The 22,285-nt window shown below is 38.5% G+C and overlaps 2 protein-coding genes across 2 annotated transcripts; one reads left to right on the top strand and one right to left on the bottom strand.

The window, feature by feature from the left end:
- The first annotated feature begins 181 nt into the window (after positions 1-181).
- Positions 182-1,496, top strand: LOC137738035 (protein SLOW GREEN 1, chloroplastic-like). Its single transcript, XM_068477639.1, has one exon. The coding sequence runs from the start codon at positions 308-310 to the stop codon at positions 1,325-1,327; it is 1,020 nt and encodes a 339-aa protein (XP_068333740.1). The 5' UTR covers positions 182-307; the 3' UTR covers positions 1,328-1,496.
- Positions 1,497-1,811: 315 nt separating this feature from the next.
- Positions 1,812-12,823, bottom strand: LOC137736418 (uncharacterized). Its single transcript, XM_068475688.1, has 12 exons — positions 12,151-12,823; positions 11,008-11,553; positions 9,500-10,702; positions 9,045-9,372; positions 8,612-8,867; positions 8,313-8,529; positions 7,803-8,155; positions 7,132-7,641; positions 5,808-7,011; positions 5,297-5,650; positions 4,983-5,220; positions 1,812-4,694 (listed from the first exon to the last, which is right to left on the bottom strand). The coding sequence occupies exons 1-12, from the start codon at positions 12,253-12,255 to the stop codon at positions 1,924-1,926; spliced, it is 8,085 nt and encodes a 2,694-aa protein (XP_068331789.1). The 5' UTR covers positions 12,256-12,823; the 3' UTR covers positions 1,812-1,923.
- Positions 12,824-22,285: the final 9,462 nt, after the last annotated feature.

The following is a 22,285-nucleotide window of genomic DNA, read 5'->3' as shown; positions in this document are numbered from 1 at the left end:
TAATAAATTTGACTTAGAATAAACCAGAAGTTCAATTCAGTGATCTGAATTTTGCAGTTGTATCTAGAAATGCGTACTAGATTGCCTACGTATTCATTTCGGGATCAAACCGAACGTGGTTCGAAATTGGGCTTATTTATTTGGACTTTGATGATTAATGGGAGTGGCCCTGGCCCTTGCATGGATGACCAAACCGTCAGTCAGAGTAAAAGTCACACTCTGACACACCACTACCCGCCACCGTAAACCCCGAACAAAACATCTCAATACTTGTCATCTCCGCAACTCCTCAGCCGCCGGCTCAACCATGAACTCCTCCTCCACTCTCGCCTCCTCTTCATCCTCCTCTTTCTTCCAATACAAACACCTTCCCACTAAACCAACCCAACCTTATCTTCTCCGTTTTGCCCCTCCCAATTCCCACAATTCCCACAATGTCCCTGTCCTCAAAGTCACAGCCTCCTCCTCCGCCCACCACCACCGCACCCTCCTCACAGGAAACTCCCACAGCAACCCGAACCCGATTCTCCAAACTCTCAAACGCTACGCCAAAGCGGCCATTCTCATCGGAGTCACCGCCGCCGTGTTCACCACCAAGTCCTCGACTTTGCTCGCTAGAGCCGAACCTCCGCCTGCATTGACCGAAGAAGCGCCGACCCAGGTCACAGATGACGAGAACAACCAATCCTCATCGCCATTGTCCGACTTCCTGGGTTCGAATTCGGAAGCCATCGATGCCCTGAAATCGCTTCTGCAGCAGAAGCTCGAAAACGGCGAGGATGACGAGGCGCTCAAGATCCTGCAGCGCTTGGTCGCGGCGCAACCCTCCGCCACCGAGTGGAAATTCATGATGGCTAGGGTTCTCAGCGAAATGGGCGAAAACGAAAGTGCCCGCCAAGTGTTCGAGGAAATACTCGCCTCGAACCCCTTGTCATTCGAGGCGTTGTTCGAGAACGCCCTGCTGATGGACCGCTGCGGCGAAGGCGAGGCCGTGATAAAGCGATTGGAGGATTCATTGCAGGTTGCGGAGGAGGAGAATAAGGCGAAGGAGGCTCGAGACGTTAAATTGATAATGGCGCAGGTTCAGTTCCTGCAGAAGAATGTGGAGGACGCATTGAATAGCTACAATGAATTGGTAAAGGAGGACCCGAAAGACTTCCGGCCGTACTTTTGCCGTGGGATGATTTACAGTTTGCTTGATCGGAATGCGGAGGCAACGGAGCAGTTTGAGAAGTACCGGCAGCTTTCGCCGAAGAAGTTCGAGGTGGATGGCTACTTCAGGAAGCCATTGTCGAGAGTCAAGGTGTTCGGGAGTGACGAGAATTGAGGTTTTAAGGGTCTGCCTCTGTTGAAAGACTCATTTTGTTCATCTGTTGTTTTGAATTTGAGACGTGTTCGAAAGTAGAAAATAACTTGTTGTACAAGTTAACACATTGTTGTTACATTTCAATCCAGTTAATAAAAATTTTGCACCTTAATAATTTTACTTCATAATATATGGTTTTACATCCAAAGAAGCATCAAGTTGTTAAACACATACACAAAAGTAGGCCCCTTAAGGGAGTTGATCCTCTAATCCGCATCGAATTTCAACAATCAAATCATCTATGTTGCAAGTCTCGATACCAATTCAAATTGAAATCATTTACTTATTTAATTGAGACGATGAAATTTCAATGATTCTTAGAACACAACATTCGTTAATTTTTTTGGACCCAATTAGATGCCTCAAATATAACACATTCAAACATTCTCTTTTAATTCAACATTTCCAGAGATGTACTCAAATTAAAAGGTTAATATCACACCAACAGAAACATCAAATTCTTATACAGCAAAACAAAATTCACATAAACACACACACACACACACACACACACACACACGTACATATATTTATGTATATAAGCAGAGATTTGATGGCTACTTTCTGCCTCCTCTCTTCTTGGGTTTCTTGTTCTTGCCCTTTTTCTTCCCCTGGTTTCCAGTTTCATTGCTGCCACGTTGGGATCCAGAAGCGGCACCAACTTCCTTGTTCTGGCCATTGTTCTTCCCCTGGTTTCCAGTTTCCTTACCGCTGCCATGCTGGGATCCAGAAGCAGTGTCCGCAGGCGAAGACTTTGGATTTGACTCGTTCGATACAGCATGTTCCTCACCTGCATTTTGACTGTCCCCAACACTAGTCTCTAATGGTTCCACCACACCAGAGTTTGAAGGCAGAATCTTACAACTCTTCCCCTCCTCAGAAATGGCACGACTGCTAGATTGAGTAGCTCCTGCTTCAACAGATTTAGCGTGTGAAGCTTGCAGGACAGGAATGTTTGGAAACAATTTTCTATAGATGTCATCCCTGGACTGGGACTGGCTGGCCTTCATGTCCACAAAGATGGCATCTGAACATGAGAACCTTGAACAATTGACCCCAAAACTTGCTATTACCATAGTATTTCCGATCTTCTGAAGAGCAGCAGCGACTAGCACATTCAGCATTATGCTTGGGGAGTTGCGGCTCCTCCTGCTTTTAAGGACGTCATAAAACTCCCACGGAAGGAGTTGCGTGATATCGCTCCTCCCCAGCAACTTATCCAGTATATTTAGACCCTTCCCAAAGTTCACACAAACCATGCAAAGTAGCACAACCAATCTCAGCAAGAGTGGTGAATAATCGTTCTTCCAATTTCTGCTGGACTTTTTGATCCATTCAATCATATCGTCCTTGTTGAAAACACAGCCACAAACCACATCAATCACAAAACCAACAATCTCATCCAAAGATGGTCGCACATTGGCCGTCATCAGACTCAAGTTGGTGTCTTCATCTTGGTATAGAAGCCATTCCACAAAACAGGAGCGTGTAGTGATAACAAAACCTTGGAAGCAAGTTGCCAAAGTCACAAGGCGCTCTACAAGGTACATAAAGCAACCAGGCGACATGTAATCATTAACCCTCCTCCAGTCTGTCCTATAAGTTTCAACTAAAGCTTCATGTAACCTCCATATAACTGACATCTCTCTCGGTACTTGACTAGCATTTCCAGGTTTAATATCCCTACAGAGAATCCTGATAAACGCCATCCACGGTGAGTTGCCCTCCAGATTTTTCACAAGCTTCTCATACAGTTCACTATTCAGCTTCCCCAACCCCAGAATGACCATTACAAGCCTTCCACTTTCCCCAAGAGACAGCGTGTTCTTGGAGCTGGTATACTCGACTATTACTTGTTTCAGCACATTCTTTGAAGCATCATTTCTTCTAAAGGAAATCATATTCTCTGTCACGGAATTCCTTGAATCCAAGGGAAATATTCGAGCAACAACACTCTCTGTCGAAGAAGTAACAAACCTCTGCAGCGTCTTAGTATCTTGATCCCTTAGCTTCAAATATTTTGATTGCAAAAGACATACTGCGACCTCACGGATATGGATAAGACACCAGCTTTGGGAGAACGATGGATCATGATTCTTCATTGGAAACTTGCAAAGCACTTCAAGTTTGTCCAGAACCTTCATGCCAACTGAGAGCAATTCTGAACTCCAATAATTCATAGCGGCGGAAGCAAGCTGGTGAGCATCAACGGAGACCAACTTCCCATGATGTCTTTTGTCCAGGCCTCGAGCCCAATCAGCATCAGAAATCAGTAGCACATAGACTGGATTAAAATTCCGATACAACCTCCATACTCCAAAGTAATTAAAACAAAATTCTCCATTCTTTTGGGATTCATTAAAATCTTGGGTATCAAGGCATCCAAGACATTCAATCATGTAAGCAATTTTATCCTTCCAAAAGTTCCAGATGTACATCAACGAATGTGTAGAAACCTGGTTCTCAGATATCCTGTCTTCTGAACGCTTTACCGGATCATCAACCAATTCTTTTACCCACACGTACTTATTGGCACTTGAAGAAAGATGAGCATCCAGTATTTTTCGAGCCGACAAAATTTCACCTCCAATACTCCTATGTCTCTCGCAGGCATTCATTTGGTTTTTCATCAGAGCCAAGCTACTCTGCTCATTCAATAAAATGTCTACCTCAGTGCAAACAAACTCATAAAAGCTTTCAGACTCATTGTTAGCACACGACTTGGCTTTTGATAAAAGCTCCTTCTTTTGTGAAAACTGCTTAATAGGCCACCCCTTGCTGCCATATGACCAAAGAGAGTTGGCAAGCACATAGAATAGAATACGCAATGATGCCTCTCTGAACTTGCCAGCCTTCTCAAGGAAATCAGCTTCGAGTAGAATATCACCTTTCAGTTTTGCTACTTCTACGGCCTCAAGATAGTTTCCAAATCCTTCTTCCAACAGAAGCAGCTCATCAAGAGTAGCGTACTTCTTCAAAAAGTTTCGCATTGAAATTATAGAATTAAAAGCTCTAACAAACTTCATCATGGATCTGTTATCTTTCAACTCGTAATAGTGAAGTGCGCAGCTCTCCAGAAATTCCTGCTCAATTTTATCTATTCCTTCTCCTCTTGTGGCCACAGCAGTGTCCTCTACTGGATGCTCCTTCCAATATTCGATGTATTTCAAACCCATTTCAAATAGCTTTCCTTTGGCACAAACAGTGAGACACTCGGAGAAAAAATTGCCTTTAGCGTACACATCTGCGGCATCTTGATAGCATCCTGCCAGAGAAAAACATTCTCCTGCTCTTTCCAAGTCATCACATTTATCCAAATAAATCCTAGCTGCATCATTAAAATTTATAAGATGAGAAAACTTACTTATCAAACTCGAGTTTTCTAGATTAAGCGATAGTACAAATAATTACAGGCTGGGATGCAAGATTTCGGAGGATTAAAGTCCAACAAATGATAAACCAAATTTTATCAGAATGCTATTGCAATTTCACTTTTTTTTTTTTTTTTTTTTCTTCTTTTTAAAGAAGAAAATGCTATTGTAATTCACTTTAAACTTAAAAAAAAAAAAAATTAAAACAGAAAAAGGACAAATAGCAGGTGTTAAAAGAGTCATACCTGCTCTTTCATACTCTCCCAAATCAGAAAAACATCTAGCTGCGGAATCTGCCTTGCCTATAGCATCAAATATCTCGGCAGCTTCCTTAAGAATGGTATTGGCCTCTACAGGATTTGAAGTCCGCATACGATCAGCAATAGCTTTAAGGCCAGCAGCTTTGGACCTTCTTTCCCAATAAGTATCACCAGCTCTTTCAAAGCACATTGTGGCCATTTCATAGTTATGTTCGTGGTATAGCTGCAACAAACAAAGAGAGGATTTTGTCAATATTACTAGAAAATAATGGCGCTTTAACATAAGTAATTAGGCAAACCTTAATGCCTCGTGATTTCCACTCCTCGGGGCTGCTTGCAACTTGCATTGCTTGTGCAAGGGAATCATCCAGTTGCCTAACTTGTACAAGACATTTCTTCTTCCAATAGTCAAACATTGGTTTGGAAATCTCTTCTGCATTCTCGCAAACCCACAACCTCTGTCTTGTCCGAGTAACAGCAACATATAATTGTTTGAGTTCAGAGCATAAGATGTTGTGTTTGGCTTCACTGAACCTTGGAAAGCGTTGGGGCAATGTGGAGTCAAGTAAATATTGGTCCTTCATATAATCATATATCACCCTCCATTTCGTTTTCATTGGTGATGAGCCAAAAAAGTTGTACAAGAGTACATCCTACAAACAAGTCATAAATGTCATAAATGAAACCAAATATAAACTCAAAAAACATATCAAGATCCAACGAACTGAAAATATCATAATAAGTAAAGCGGGCAGCAGCAAAAAATTTCACAAGCATAAAAAAGGGATATAGATGAAAAGAAGAAATCACCTGGAATTCAAGCCCCTTGCATTCCACTATGGTCAGAACAAGAGCATGCTTCCCAACAAATTTGGAAACTTCTTTCCTAGCATCATCATCACGGACCAAAATAACTTGCTCTGCGCCGAAGCCAACTATATTTGCACTATCATTTCCACTATTCCCAAAAATTTTTACGATTGCATTTTCATCTTCTCCGGATTCAAGCACCACCGGAGCTTCCCCATATATCAGACTGGTTTCAGGTGCCAAAATATCAATCGATTGGGGGAAAAAACGATAAAGTAGTTCAACAATGCTCTGTGATAACTTCAATACACCAGCATGGGTACGGAAGTTTTGAGTCAATTGTTTAACTTCTGATATTTGTCCCTTTTCTTTTCTTTCGTGAGGCTCATTCCCTCTAGCTTCCAACACAAACTTCTTGTAAAAGAGATGCCGTATATCTTGGAACCTGAAATCAATACCCCTAGCAATTGTTTGTGCTGTATCACCAGAAAAGACAAAGCCTTCTTCAACATTGTTGCTCACATGCTTAAACAGAGCAATTTGACTCATTGTGAGATCTTGAACCTCATCGATATAAACAAAATCCATTTGGTCACCCACAAATTTTCCATGCCTGAGACGATGGTGAAGATCAATTACAAAATCAGCCAGATCAAATTCACCTTTTTCCATCTTCATTTTTTCATAAGCCTCAAAAATATCGTATATTTCTTCTCTCGTTTGCTTGCTTAAAATGGAACCCCGGCCCTCGGACAGGTGAACATAATCCTCCCGGCTGAGTTTACCATCACCTGCTTCTATGGCTCCAATACTACCTTTAATATGAGATATTATCTCTGTGAAGACTCTGGAAGCATCAAGCTTCTTCGTTAACTGCATATTGAAATGGGGCCAGTAAGACAAACTGAATCTATCATAATTAACCTCCTTTGTCCTTATAAACGTCTGCAATGCAACGGATCTTGAGCTTCTCAATTGACCTTGAGTAAGTGTCCTAGCCTCCAGGAATCTATCAAAGTACGAATTACTCAGCGTTCCATCAAGCATCATTAAGAACTTATGAAATGTTATAACAAGAGGGTAAGATTTGGGAGAAATATCCTGAAATGAATCCTTGATATCCTTGAATTGAGACTCCTCTTCATCAAAATCAGCCATATCAATCGAACTTTTCTCAGCTGAATCACTTCCACCACATGCAAAACTGTAGACATATAAAAGTTTAGTAACATAAGGTGGCTGATAAGACGTTTGAAATTTACAGAACAATAATGTAAAATAAGTCAGGGATAAGAACAAAACTTTTGTTGAATAATCCACATACCTTTTCAAGTGTAGAACATGTTGCTTGATGGCAAAACATAGCTTAGGACTCACGGTCACAAAAAGCTGGTGTAGAGTTCTTTCCTGAGTAGCTGAAGAACTCTGCCCAACATTGCTATTTTGACTACCGAGGCATCCTTGCTCTGCCAACTGAAAACATTGTTCTTTTTGAAATAATTTCATGGTTAAAACAGTGGTTTTCCCTGTTCCTGACCGTCCAAGTATAAAGGTACTTCTCTGATAAAGGATAATCTCCATTTCCTGGTCAGTAACTTCAAATGGAAGATCCAACTCTCTACCCTCGCGGTCAGACAGCAAGTGATTCACAACACCAGATGACAATGAGTAAAACTTCAAGAGCAATAAACTCTCGTTGACCTGTGAATTCTCAACATAACTTCTACCGTCAGAAGTGTCACCAACTAAGTCACTCTCAGCTTCAGTGTTGTTAAGGTCCTTAAACCGGGGAATATCCAAAGTGGGTGGCCAGCTATTCGGAACTTCTAAATCACTGTTCAAATGATAAAGAAGCACAAGAATTACTTGAGAATTTAAAAAAAACTAGGAAAAGTTTGTATCTTCATATGACTACAGAAATAGAGCATTTGCTACTACAAATTCATGCATGTCCAGAAAAAGAAAAGGAAAAGGCCTAAATGCCAAACAACATACCCGTCAAGACACGTCTCATTGCAACGATTGATGAAATCATCTGTATATCTATTGAAAATACTCTCCAAGCGATTTTTCAATTTGGGGATATCCTCTAGAGGCAATATATCCCAAATCTTTAAAACTTGAATGTATTTCATCTCCTTCACAATGTCAATTGAGCAGACAACATATAGACCTTCAACTTTATACTGCCTCAAGATTGCTGATGAGTTTCCACTAATAGTCTCTACATTTCGCTTTCTTGGTCTCCAGCCACCAGAAAGCTTAAGTAGAAGATTAAGCACTGACTTCTTCAAACGGATCGACTTCAGTTTTTTGAACGACTTCAGGAAAATATCACTGAAAAGTACCTATAGGGGGAAACAAGAAATTATAAAAATGGTTATAGAAAAGCTTCAAGAAACCAGCAATTCCAATTTCAGAACAAAGATTGATAACTTCAAACTATAGGGAGTAGTCGAAAATTAAGGCTCAGAAAAACAAACATAATAAAACCCAGAGCATTACCTTCCATATTTTACTGCTGAAGAGTAAGCTGTCAGGATTAAGCAAATCATCAAATTGCTCAAACTCTTTCTTCACCTCTAATATGGATTTTGCCAAATCCTTGTCTTCATCAGCATTAAAAAAGCATTGACGAATTTTGGCATCCAAGACCAAGGCCTCCCAAACAGATTTACTATTAGATAGCGTTCTTTCATTCCCCAAAATCCAGAGACAGTGCCTGAAGTCAATAGCGGAGCTGAAGTTATTAATAACAAGCAACAAGGATGCAATAAATAACACAAATTTGAATCGAACCATACCTAGCTCTTGTAAGAGAGACATTAATTCTTTGAGGTTTTGATATGAATTCAAGAGATTGGTCTTTACTGGATCGTACAGTGGACATAATAATTATGTCTTCTTCCCCACCCTGAAACCCGTCAACTGTCTTCACCTTCACTGTAAAGCCATCAAGCTTATCATACTTCTTTCCAAGTTTTTCCTGAACTTCAACTACCTGTGCAGCATAAGGAGATACCACACCAATACTGAGCTTCTCTTTTGAGCCAACCCATTCTGCATACAAAGAGAAAGCCAAAAGAGAAATGTTCAGTTCTATCGAGACCAAGAAGTAATTAGCCATTAAAAAGAGAATGAGGACCGATAACTGTTCTGAAAAGAAAACATCTGGAAATTGAAATCACTGAAATACTGAAAAAAAGAAAATAAGCATGACTCCCGAGCTTGGCATACTTTTGTACAGATTCCGTAGTATTTTCAATACAATGGCAACCTCAACCATATTCTTTCGACTACGTCCATCCTCATCTTTCTCCTCTCTTCCACCAATAACATTAATAAAAGAATATGGACCGAACATTGATCCTGGAAGATAGTGTTTCTCATAGCTTGTATTTTGAACATTTGGAGCGTCCCGGAGCAACTTATAATAGAAATTTGAATTTGAGAAGAAACTTATTGATGGATGCATTCTGTATTGCATATTTAGAAGGTGTTTTGAGTGACCCATTAAGCTCAACCTCTCAAACAAGCTTCTTGCAAAACCAGCTTCATCAGACACCTAGGCAAGAACAGAAATTTATCCATAAACGCAAAATCATACGAGTGAAACCAAAAATTGCAATAAGATATACAGAGGATGTAGATATGTGTGTGTGTGTGTGTGTAACCAAGTAGCATCAACGTACATTGCTTTGCACTGTAGCTGGTAACTGACATTCATCACCAACAAGAACAGCGTGCTTCACACCTCGAAGTTGCAGCGGTATAGTTGATTCGCACTCTTTCAATTGTGCAGCTTCATCAATAACAACAAGGGTCAGTGGATCCATTGCCATTCTATGCAGCTTATATGAACTGGATGCAGTGCAAAATATTAAGGAAGCTCTTTGAAAACAGAACTCCATCAGAGATTCTTGGTTCCGAACATTTGGAAGACTAAGCCCTCTAAGAGAATCCTGTAGAACATGTAATACTGAAAGGCATTCTCTTCTCTTCGTGTACAAAAGAAACGGGTTATCCATAAATGGCTCAGGCACATCTTCAACTTCTGAATGAGAGAAAATCTCTTCCAGTCCCTCAGAAACAACATTCCCTTGAAACAATAATGATTCAAAGGAATCAAGCAGGCCCAAGAGTGAAGTCATATTTTGGAAATTACGTTCCAATATGTAATTTTTGCCTATATGAGTACAGAAGGTAGATATGCAATATCTTAGGGGTAATGCAGTAGAAACAAATCTCTCTCTGAAAAATTCAGGAAACGATTTGCACATCCCCCTGCTAACTTCACTATCACTTCTGTATTCTTTCTCCGTCAGTTCACTGCCACTAGTTTGTCCTTTCTCTTTGGCCAACTCATTTTCCACGAAAATATGGTAATGAGAAACACAATCTTCGAGAAAACCTATCATGGAAGCAAAGCAACTACTCCAACCAGTCAGCGGCCCCAAGCACTCGCCAAGCCTTTTCACACGGTTATCCATATATATATCTTCAATGTCTGAACCAACTTTTAGTCGCTCCTTATTCCCAAATAGAAGAATTTGTCCCAGAGGACAAAACATGGCATTAGACTCTGCTTCAGTCACCATCTTTACAACACGAGAAGCCACTTCAGTTATTGCGACATTTGTTGGGGCACAAATGAGCGTCCTACAGTTCATCCGTAACAGAGTAAAAAGCAGAGTAGCGGTGGTTCTAGTTTTTCCCGTCCCAGGAGGACCCCATATAAGTTGCACACCAGACTTGGAATCACCATGCAGCATTTCAAGACAGGCCACAACTGCCCCTGTTTGTGACTCGTTCAATCCAGCAGATGAACTATCAGCTAACCACTTATCCCAGATGTCATCATTCGTTTCAGAACGAAGGTGATAGTTTTCCTGAGCCTGTTACCAACATAAGAGTTTCAGTCAATTCCAACAATATCAGTGTTGAAATATATTATCCCATTTAAAATATCAGACGAAGTTGATGGGGGCATGGATTAAGATTTAGAGAGAGTTTTAAAAAAATGAAAATAAATCATTATACAACCGAAGACTTGAAACCAAAGATAAAAGGAAAAGAAAACTCTTTTACTTGTTTAAACATGGTAGTTTTATGTTATACTTATGAGAGACGGTATAGATTTGGTCTATGCAATGCTAACTAAACTGCATAAAACCTGCAGTATTAATCCTTAAGGTCTTACCACAAAATCAGTGCACAGAACTTCCTTGATAATCTTCAGATTTCTGGACATGTTCAATGATTTCCATATTCTGCCATTAGGGATTAAATTCACAAGGAATACCAAAAAAAGTGATTTCCAAGCGCTACTTTCGTCTTCAAACTCCTTTGATGCCTTGACTTTAAAATAAAGTGAAGTACTATTATCCTCGTTCTCGTTTTCTGAGACTTTAGTGACTGATACAAAAGCCCATGATCTCCCAACCCTTTGTAAATCAGAAACAGTTTCAGGTTTAGCATCCGCTAAGATAAAAAGGTCCCCGGGCAATGTTTTGTATGGCTCCTTTCCACGATCACAGAACCTGTTTCTCCAGTAATTAACCTTGACATCATATAGATTTTTCCCATACGGTTTTGCTTCTTCGAAAGCAACTACTTCGGCAAATGGTGCTCTGTAAATAGTTTCCATACTAGAATGCACTTGAGCTCTAGTTTCCTCCAACAAAGGGAATAAATAAGACCCAAAATAATGCTGAACCGATTGAAATGATTTCGGAATCTCTTCCACCTAAAACCGTTAAAAAGTTCAAAATCATTACAATGCAATAGAAATTAGATAATTAAATTAAGACAATATGTTCTGCATAAAAAAAAAAAAAACAATCCTCCTCTTGCAGTAGGCGTTAAGATTCAAGACCAAAGCTATCAACTTTACGAATCGTTTGTTAAGGTGGTGCAAAGTTTTCAACCTCCTGTGGTCTTTGCAACTAAGCATTCCAAAAAAAAAAAAAAAAAGATAACGCAAGACAAGGGAATCGTCTTTTGCTACCAAAACTCAAGAATCGTTACAGTGCAATAGCTTCAAGATTCAAGTCCAAAGCTTTTAGCTGTCAAGAGTGAATCCCACGTCAACCTATAAGTAATTGGCTACTCCTCGTACTACCAATCGGTTTTACGATGGAAACTCAACTTAGTCATTAGCATACAAATTGTTCACTGTGGTGGTAGAAAAGTTCTCAATTTTTGTGGGTTTTTGCAAAAAAGAAAAAGAAAAAAATGCAGTGACAATCTCACCAAAATATTAAGAAAAACGAGTAAAGTAACGCCTTTTTGCAAACTAAAACTCAAAAAATGAGAACTTATGAGTAAAAGTGGAAGAACATACCCGGTTCTTGTACAGATTCTCATCGAGAATGTCTTCAAGTGACCAAGAAAACACAGTATCAGTGAAACGGTCCGTTTCAGTCTTCTTCTTGCCTGAAGCCTCCATCACCTCACTCACTCTCAGTCTCACTCCACAGCAAATGCCTACAAACCCAGTTCACAAAACCCCACTATTTTACAGAAACATGATCAGTTTTTCAAAAGGGCAAAATTACGAACAATGAAAGGAGACGTTTGAGGAATTGTACGAAAATAATGCCGCCATGCATTTGAAGAAAAGGAGATAAATCAGTAGCAACTTTTTCACCGAAAGAGAAGGTATCTCCACCCCATTAAGCAATCAAATGGAAAAAGAAGAGAAGGGTATTCACTATTCACTTCACCGCTGAGGGTTTTCTCCTTGCCTTAGAGGGGAAGTTCCCTTGATCGACTGGCTGGTCCGTACTAGTTCCTCTTTACTAATTTACCTTAAAGCTTAAAGGTTCGACCTTTACAAATACACATTAATAAAATCACCATAAAACTCAATAGATTATTGATAAAAGTGACCTTGACTGGGTTCTTGGGTCAACGAGGATTCGGCAAACTATTAAAGTTCGAATGTGAGGTTAAAACAATATGTGCATCATTTTAAGGGTAGGTGGAAGATGATGCCTCATTCTTCTTCGAGGAAGAAGCATACTGGTTCTCAGTCACACTTCTTTTTTAATATCGGTGTTTTACTTAAAGAAAATTCAGATTTCAACAAATGTGTCGTTTACGTTGTGTTATTGAGCTTAATACGTACATAACCTAACCTTGATACTAAAAGAAATTTAAGATTTCAGACCAAACCAATTGTTAAAATAAAAAATAATAATCTAACTGCTTATGTATGTAATTATGTTTGATTCCAAAACTTAGGAATCAAACTCTCAACAATAAAAAATATCAAATGAAAAAAGTAACAATTTTCAAAATCACAATAAGAATCTTAGAAAGTTAAATCACCTCATGCTCGCACAATCTTTTGTTCCAAAACACACGTCAAAGCTAGTTCCTTCCCTTCTTAGAAAATAAAGCTCAACTTTTTTAGTGTGCCAGGAACTGTACGGTTTAATAATTTAAGAAAGAGAGTACAAGCGATAATTTATATTGATATACACTAAAGGGAAAAAAGAGAATTTTAAGTGAGTATAAGAGAGAGACTCTAACCACAAGGGAGAGAGCCTTTTGCTCACCACAATAATTATAATGTATGCTCACCATACACTTAATTGTTTGTCATGTGTCTTCTAACCTAACTCTAATTAACTCTCAAATTAAATGTTATTTTTTCAATTTTGAAAAAAATTAACCAAAGTTAAGTGAAAGAATACGTATCAGATGAGTAATGTTATTTATACCATGTTTTTGTACCACATTTTCATACCATCTTAGGTGTCATTTGATATGGACAACCACATTATTTGAATTAATCATATTTTTAAATTTAATTCATTATTTAATAAACTAATAATTAAGAAAAACTAGTTAATTAAATGATGATTGTGGTATACGAGGAATCTTTTTTCTTCATTTCCTTGAGTTTTGCAAATTTTTGAAATGATGTGACTATCCACATTATATGCCATCTAAGATGATATAAAAATATGATATAAATAACATTACTTGTATCAGATATTTAAATATATGACAAGCATATACCAAAGTTTAGAACAATGAGCCAAAATATGAGCATTAAAAAGCTTTCATGTACTAAAAAACGCGTGTACGTTTGCTTGGGTTTGGTTGGTATTTAATTATTTTTGACTTGTTGCTTACACTAATTCTCCCACATTTTTAACGCGGGGGCTACCAAGTTCAGACATGGATCCTTTCCGGATCCAATTGTCCTAATCTTAGGGATTCATCAATACGAATCGTTGAAATTTGATCCAACGGTTAAAGTTATTATTACTTTTAAAGTGGACTTCTATTTGTAGTCGTTGGATCAAATTTCAACAGTCCGAATTAATGGATCACTAAGATTAAGACAATTGGGTCCGGAGAGGATTTATGTCAACCAAGTTCCAACAACATTTACACGGAGAAGCTCGACGAACGAATGGCTTATGGGAATGAGGAATGCTAGCAACACTTTTATTCCGACTTTTATCTTCCATTTCTCACATACACTGTTTACTCGAAGATGTGAACGGCTTATCTAAAGTCATTCGTCAAAATCACTTATGCAAAATAAAATAATTAAATTTAAAATCGTTTAGTTATTTAACTATTATTTAATAAGGATATGCACTATAATTTTTGTTTCAACGCAACGTTAATCAGTTAAATGACTTTTGTTTTGGTTGATTATTTTCATTGTATTCATTACAGAAAACTATGAGAATGTTGTAAAGAAAATGTACCAGTGAGAAAATTACTCCATGTACCAGTGTGAATGTTTCTTTTCATTAGTTTATGACTTGTCTGAATGTGCTCTTAAAATGATTGAAAACGTTTTAAGAAACAATATTTTTATGTTTTAAAAACACTTGAATTGCTGTAAGAAACATATAAAGTACTTCAAGTGTCTTTTTAAGAATTTACTTACATTTTTACTAAGAATCCTCTTTGTGATGATCCTATCTGAATACTCTTTGTGAGGATCCTTTAATCGTGTCTATTCATCGTCCAACGTGCAATCAGAAATCATTTTAAACTTTTCATTTAAAATTAAACACAAATAGTACATGATGTAAACTGACCGTACGATTTACAATGAACGGATACGATTAAAAGATTCCCTAGATTCTCACAAAGAGGATTTGGAGAGGATCCTCATTCTTTATTAAGGACTGATTTCAAAAGTAATTTTACCAAAAACGTTTTTAGTCATTTCAATAAGATTTTCCGTTTGGTACATGAAAGCGGGCCCAAAATCCCGGCCCAACCCATCGGGTCTTAGCCCTTTTCACAGAAGGCAGACTTTTTCTCCGGTCAAAGCCAAGCTAGAAGGTAAAACTTCGAAGGATGATACTGAAAAAAAAAATTACGATACTTCTAAATTCACCTTAAAATTTCAAGATCATTACATTTTAGTACTTTACTCAAGACACAGAAGGAAAAAATAAAAAAATAAAAAAATAAAAACTAGAAAACATCATTAAGCTCAACAAAGGTCAAAATTTATGAGTGCATGGAATTTAATAATTTGAGAGCCAAAGCTTCTTGTTCCTCTAAAGACATTGAGTCAGCAGTGAAACCCAGTTTCTTCTTGCTTTCTCACCTTCATCATCACTACCAAAGTATATCTTCAACTTTTTGCGGGGTCAATCCTCAGCTGGTTCTCCTTCTGAATCAGAAAGATTATCCTCCGACTCTTCTTCTGTGTTTCCTCTCTTCAACTTCGTCTTATGCTTCAAACGTTTCTCACGGCGACGCTGGCGGTCTAGAACCTTGTCTTCCTTGTCCACCAACTTCATATCTTCCCTAAGCTTCTTATAATATTCATTTTTTATGTCTGCAGCAAAAAATAAGATACGTCTGGACATGTTCTTCAGAATAAGACTCGAAAATTCATAAATCTATTTGTTTACCTCAATTGTGCGTTTCGAAATTAGGGCGGCACCCCAAGTTTATGGTATGCTTATTCAGTTCCTGCAGAAGAATGTAGAGGACGCATTGAATAGCTACAATGTATTGGTAAAGGAGGACCTGAAAGACTTCCGGCCGTACTTTTGCCGTGGGATGATTTACAGTTTGGTTGATTGGAATGCAGAGGCGACGGAGCAGTTTGAGAAGTACCACAGTATTAATCATTATACAATGAAAGTAATGAAAATAAATCATTATACAACCGAAGACTTCAATCCAAAGATAAAAGGAAAAGAAAACTCTTTGGATACTTGTTTAAACATGGTAGTTTTATGTTATACTTATGAGAGACAGTATAGGTTTGGTCTATGCAATGCTAACTAAACTGCATAAAACCTACAGTATTAATCCTTAAGGTCTTACCACAAAATCAGTGCATAGAACTTCCTTGATAATCTTCAGATTTCCGGACATGTTCAATGATTTCCATATTCTGCCATTAGGGATTAAATTCACAAGGAATACCAAAAAAAGTGATTTCCGAGCGCTACTTTCGTCTTCAAACTCCTTTGATGCCTTGACTTTAAAATAAAGTGAAGTACTATTATCCTCGTTCTCGTTTTCTGAGACTTTAGTGACTGATACAAAAGCCCATGATCTCCCAACCCTTTGTAAATCAGAAACAGTTTCAGGTTTAGCATCCGCTAAGATAAAAAGGTCCCCGGGCAATGTTTTGTATGGCTCCTTTCCACGATCACAGAACCTGTTTCTCCAGTAATTAACCTTGACATCATATAGATTTTTCCCATACGGTTTTGCTTCTTCGAAAGCAACTACTTCAGCAAATGGTGCTCTGTAAATAGTTTCCATACTAGAATGCACTTGAGCTCTAGTTTCCTCCAACAAAGGGAATAAATAAGACCCAAAATAATGCTGAACCGATTGAAATGATTTCGGAATCTCTTCCACCTAAAACAGTGGAAGTGGAAGAATATACCTGGTTCTTGTACAGATTCTCATAAAAAATGTCTTCAAGTGACCAAGAAAACACAGTATCAGTGAAACGGTCCGTTTCAGTCTTCTTCTTGCCTGAAGCTTCCATCATCTCACTCACTTCTCACTCCCACATTTTTAAAGTGGAGGCTGCCAAGTTCCAACATTTACACGGAGAAGCTCGACGGATGATTGGCTTATGGGAATGCGGAATGCTAGCAACACTTATATTCCGACTTTTTATCTTCCATTTCTCTCATATAATGTTACTCGAAGATCTAAACGGGTTATCTAAAGTCATTCGTCAAAATCACTTATGCAAAATAAAATAATTAATTTCAAAATCGTTTAGTTATTTAACTATTATTTAATAAGGAGATGCACTATATTTTTTGTTTCAACACTCAAATATCAAATTGTAACAACGTTAATCAGTTAAATGACTTCTGCTTTGGTTGATTATTTTTATTGTTATTCATTAAAGAAAAGTATGAGAATGTTTTAAAGAAAATGTCCGAGTGAGAAAATTACTCCACATCCCAATGAGAATGTTTCTTTTCATTAGCTTAGGGCTCGTTTGAATGTGTTTTTAAAATGACTGAAAACGCTTTTAGAAAAAAATATTTTTAGGTTCTAAAAGCACTTGAATTGCTGCAAGAAGCATATAACGTACTTCAAGTGTTTTTTCAGAATTTATTTACATTTTTACAAATGAATGAATGAGGATCCAGGGGATCATTTAATTGTGTCCATTTATCGTACATAGTGCGGTCATAAATCATTTTAAACTTTTTATTTAAAATTAAACAAAAATAATACCTGACGAAAACTGGCCGCACAAGTTACAACGAACATACATGATTAAAGGATCCCCTGGATTCTCATAAAGAGGATTTGGAGAGGATCCTCATTCTTTATTAAGGATTGGTTTCAAAAGCTATTTCACCAAAAACGGTTTTAGTCATTTTAAAAGTAATTCAAACGAGCCCTTAGTTACAAAGACCTCAACAAGATTTTTTGTTCGGTACATGAAAACGGGCCAAAAAACCCAACCCAATTCATCTTGTCTCGGTCGTTTTCACAGAAGGCAGACTTTTTCTCCGGTCAAAGCCAAGCTAGAAGGCAAAACTTAGAAGGATGATGACACGCCCCGACCCTGAGGTCCAAGTCAACGGTCAAAGTCAACGGTGGCCGTTGACTTTGATCGTTGACTTGGACCTCGGGGTTGGGGCGTGTCAGATGATATTGAAAAAAAAAAAGTATGATACTTTTAAATTCACCTTAAAATTTCAAGATCATTACATTTTAGTACTTTTCTCAAGACACAGAAGAAAAAAAAAAACTTAAAAATATCATTAAGCTCAACAAAGGTCAAAATTTATGAGTGCATGGAAATTAATAACTTGAGAGCCAAAGCTTCTTGTTACTAACATTGATTTAGCAGTGAAACCCAGTTTCTTTGTACTTTCTTCTCTCTCACCTTCATCATCACTACCAAAGTATATATTTGACTTTTTGCGGGGTCGATCCTCAGCTGGTTCTCCTTCTGAATCAGAAAGATTATCCTCCGAATCTTCTTCTCTGAAACCTCGTCCTAAATTTGTAGTAGTTTATTGCCCTTGAGGCATGAACATTGACTTTCCTTGACCGTCTCAACGTAACGCATATGACTAATTTTCTTAGTTTATTCTTGTTGTACTCATCGCCATAAACTCGTGGGCGCGAATGAATTCGAATTTGAAGTTATAACGAAGATTTTACGTTACGAAACGTCGAACGTTTTTTGGATATTTCGTGTTTCATCTTTAGTGACCTTAATACGTGAGCCACTAGGGCCCATATTAGATTTTGTCCCCCAATCCCCTCCTTTTTTACCCTGTGACCCTCTCTTCCCTTTTCCCTCAATTATTTTCTGAAAATATCTCTTAAACTCTCTCCTTCACCTTTCAACCCTCTCTTTCTAGGGCACCACGATGAATAACAACATACAACAACAACCATGACTACACCACCACCTTCCCTTGTAGTCCCTACGAGTTCTTGAACCAAAAAATAAAAGAAAAACCTTTTGAAAATCCCTCATCCTTTGATGCACAGTGAACTCACTGTTCACTAAAGCTCTCTGACAAGTTTTCACATTCTTTGACAAAGGTAAGCCTCGAATCTCGTCCAAAAGTTGTAGATCATGTCTTGGTGTATGTTTGGAAGTAGTTTTGAGAAGTTTTGGTGATGTTTGGATGTAGGAAACTCATTAGGAATGCTTCCCCAGTTTTTAGGCCAGGGCAACCACTTTCGAGGCATTTCCGTCCAAAATGGCGTATTAGCTATCTAGAAAGGTGCCATTCTCTTCACCTCATTGAGAAGTATGATTTTCATTTTTGAATCACTCGATTTCGTTGAGTATTGAAGAAGTTATGAACGTTTAAAGTTTGCCTAGTTTTCGGCAAGTTCCCCAGATTCCCATGGAACAACTAACTTTCAGGCCATTTTCCTACCAACTCTGGCTACCACTAGGTCCCAACTTGGTATGAATCTCTTTTCCACATTCCTAACTACATTTTGGATTTTGAATCACTCAATTTAGACATGTATCGAGCTTGGAAATGGCTCTTGAAATTGGAGGAAAAATTTGGGATTTTTCCAGAAATTCGAAGGTCGGCACGTGGAGGCTGCCATGGCTGGCGCGTGGAGCATATGCGCCTCTGCCGCCATCCACGACGGCGACCACGAACGGTGCTAGCAACTTTTCGGCGATCCATCTCGGCATGTGCGATGACGCGTGGCAGCGTGTGGGGGAACTCGATGTCCCCATTAGGTTTTTCAACTTCCTGAATTCATTTACGACGTTCGTTTTTCCGAATTCAATCATTTTAGTAGAGTTTTATTAATTGGTCCCTTTATGTGCTTATGTGCGTTTGTTAGTGTTGAAACTTACTCTTCGATCAAACCAAACCAATAACAGAAAACCATGAACAACGGAAGCACACTTTATTGATTGAATAAAGGAATACAAGAAAACTCACACATACAAACAGTTTTCTTGTCACATAAGTCTCTCACACACTATATCCACATTAACTATACCCTAACGTTAAGGACCCTTTTTATACTAAATCAAAACCTAATCCTAAACTGAGTTGGAATCCTAAACCTATCTGAAACTTGCGTCCAAGTTTCCCATACCTATTACAATTAGAACTCCCACACCAGTTATGAACCCTTCTCGGATTCTATACCAACTTCTAACAAACTCCACCTTGGTAAGAACTCCGCCTCGAGACTTCTTCTGCTTCCATCGCTCCACCATTTTCAAGTATCAAACCTGTCTTACATGCACCAAACCCAGACAATGATTGAATTTTGATGCACCAACCACCTTTGTTAACATATCTGCAGGATTATCAGCTGAAGCAATTTTCTTTACAAGAATCTCGCCTTCAGCTATAATCTCCCGAACAAAATGATATCTTACATCTATATGTTTGGTTCTTGCATGATGCACTTGATACTTCGCCAAGTAAATAGCACTTTGACTATCACAATGCACATCTATCTTGCGCTGTTTAACTCCCAAATCTGCTATTAATCCCAGTGTCCAAATAGCTTCCTTAATTGCTTCTGCCATTGCCATATATTCAGCTTCTGTAGTTGATAAAGCAACAGTTGGTTGTAGAATTGATCTCCAACATATAGGACCATTCGCCATGGTAAACACATATCCTGTGGTAGATCTTCTTTTGTCTAAGTCACTAGCAAAATCAGAATCTACATATCCAATAGAGAACTTCTCGATTCCTTTATCATTCCGCTCAAAACAAATTCCCGTGCTCCTTGTTCCATGCAAATATCGCAGTATCCATCGAGCAGCTTCCCAATGCATTTTTCCAGGATTATGCATAAATCTACTTACTAATCCAACTGCATGAGCAATATCAGGTCGAGTACACACCATGGCATACATCAACCCTCCAACCAAACTAGAATAAGGAATGTCCTTCATCTTAGTCATTTCTTCATCAGACTTAGGGCATAACTGCGTGCTCATCTTGAAGTGAGAGGCCAGAGGTGTACTTACAGGTTTGGTTTCATCACGGATGCCAAACTTGTGTAGCAATCTTTCCACATACTGTTTCTGTGATAAACACACCAGCCCTTTCTTTCTATCCCGTGTGATTTCCATCCCCAAAATTTTCTTTGCTTCGCCAAGATCTTTCATCTCAAACTCATTTTGCATCTGAGTTTTGAGTTTTGAGATTTCTGTTTGATCACTAGAGGCAATGAGCATATCATCTACATAAATCAGTAAATATACATATGTACCTTCCCTTGTTTTCTTGTGATATACACAGTGATCGTATTGGCTCCTAGTGTAGCCAAAATCCTTCATAACCTTGTCGAACCTCAAGTACCATTGCCTCGGTGATTGCTTCAAACCATATAGAGATTTGTTGAGCTTGCATACTAGATTCTCCTTTCCTTTCTCTTCGTATCCTTCTGGTTGACATATGTAAATTTCTTCAGACAAATTTCCATGCAGAAACGCAGTTTTTACGTCCAATTGTACTAATTCGAGATCGAACTGTGCCACCAGTGCTAGGAGGATTCGAATGGATGAATGTTTCACCACGGGAGAGAAGATTTCATTGTAATCTATTCCCTCTTTCTGAGCGTAGCCTTTTGCTACTAATCTGGCTTTAAACCTTACTGAACTTGCATTATTTATTCCATCTTTCTTTGCATACACCCATTTGCATCCAATGGCCTTTCTTCCCTTAGGTAGCTCCACCAGATCCCAAGTTTTGTTCTTCTTTAGTGACAACATCTCATCATCCATAGCTTCATGCCAATTTTTAGCTTCTTTACTCCTTGATGCTTCTGTGAAATCTGTAGGGATGTCTACTTCGATTACTGGCAATGCGTAGGCTATACAGGAGACGCAATCTTTGAATTTAGCAGGAAGCCCAACCTCTCTTTTTCCTTTTCTCTTGGCGATACAATCTTCTTGATCTGGTACATCATTAATCATACTGTCCTCTTCTTGCTTTTCTTCTTGATCGACACTGATTTGACCCTCATTGTCGTGTTTGTCTTCATCTCTAGAATGTTCAGTTTGTTCTTTTGCTATCTCCACCTCTTGCACAATCTTTCGATCTTCTCTTAGTTGCATATGGGTTTCATTAAACGTCACATTTCTGCTTATTACAACCTTCTTGAGTTCTGTACTCCATAATCTGAATCCCTTGACGCCACTGTTAAACCCTAGAAAGATAGCCTTCCTTGCTCTCAGGTCTAATTTATTTTCTTTCACATGGTAATACGCATCACACCCGAATACCCTTAGTCTGTCATAATCTTGAGCAATTTGTCCTGACCATACTTCCATTGGAGTCTTTCCGTTTAAGGCTGAAGAAGGAAGACGATTTAGAATGTGACATGCATAACTCAATGCTTCTGCCCAAAAACGTTTATGCAGTTTTGCTTGTGACAGCATACATCTGACCTTTTCTAACAGTGTTCGATTCAACGGTTCTGCAATTCCGTTCTGCTGAGGAGTTTCTCTAACACTGAAATGTCGTGTTATACCT

This window comes from Pyrus communis, chromosome 6 (genome assembly GCF_963583255.1).
Source record: "Pyrus communis chromosome 6, drPyrComm1.1, whole genome shotgun sequence".
NCBI lineage: Eukaryota > Viridiplantae > Streptophyta > Magnoliopsida > Rosales > Rosaceae > Pyrus > Pyrus communis.
Note: the sequence above shows the minus strand (reverse complement) of the source record. Positions and strands in the feature narration are given on the sequence as shown.

Excerpts from the sequence above, each read along its gene's own strand:
- LOC137736418 (XM_068475688.1), bottom strand. The coding sequence starts at position 12,255 with ATGGAGGCTTCAGGCAAGAAGAAGACTGAAACGGACCGTTTCACTGAT. Across the intron at positions 11,554-12,150 it reads AGAATCTGTACAAGAACCGG|GTGGAAGAGATTCCGAAATC; the intron begins GTATGTTCTTCC and ends TAACGGTTTTAG. Across the intron at positions 8,868-9,044 it reads ACTACGGAATCTGTACAAAA|AATGGGTTGGCTCAAAAGAG; the intron begins GTATGCCAAGCT and ends CTTTGTATGCAG.
- LOC137738035 (XM_068477639.1), top strand. The coding sequence starts at position 308 with ATGAACTCCTCCTCCACTCTCGCCTCCTCTTCATCCTCCTCTTTCTTC.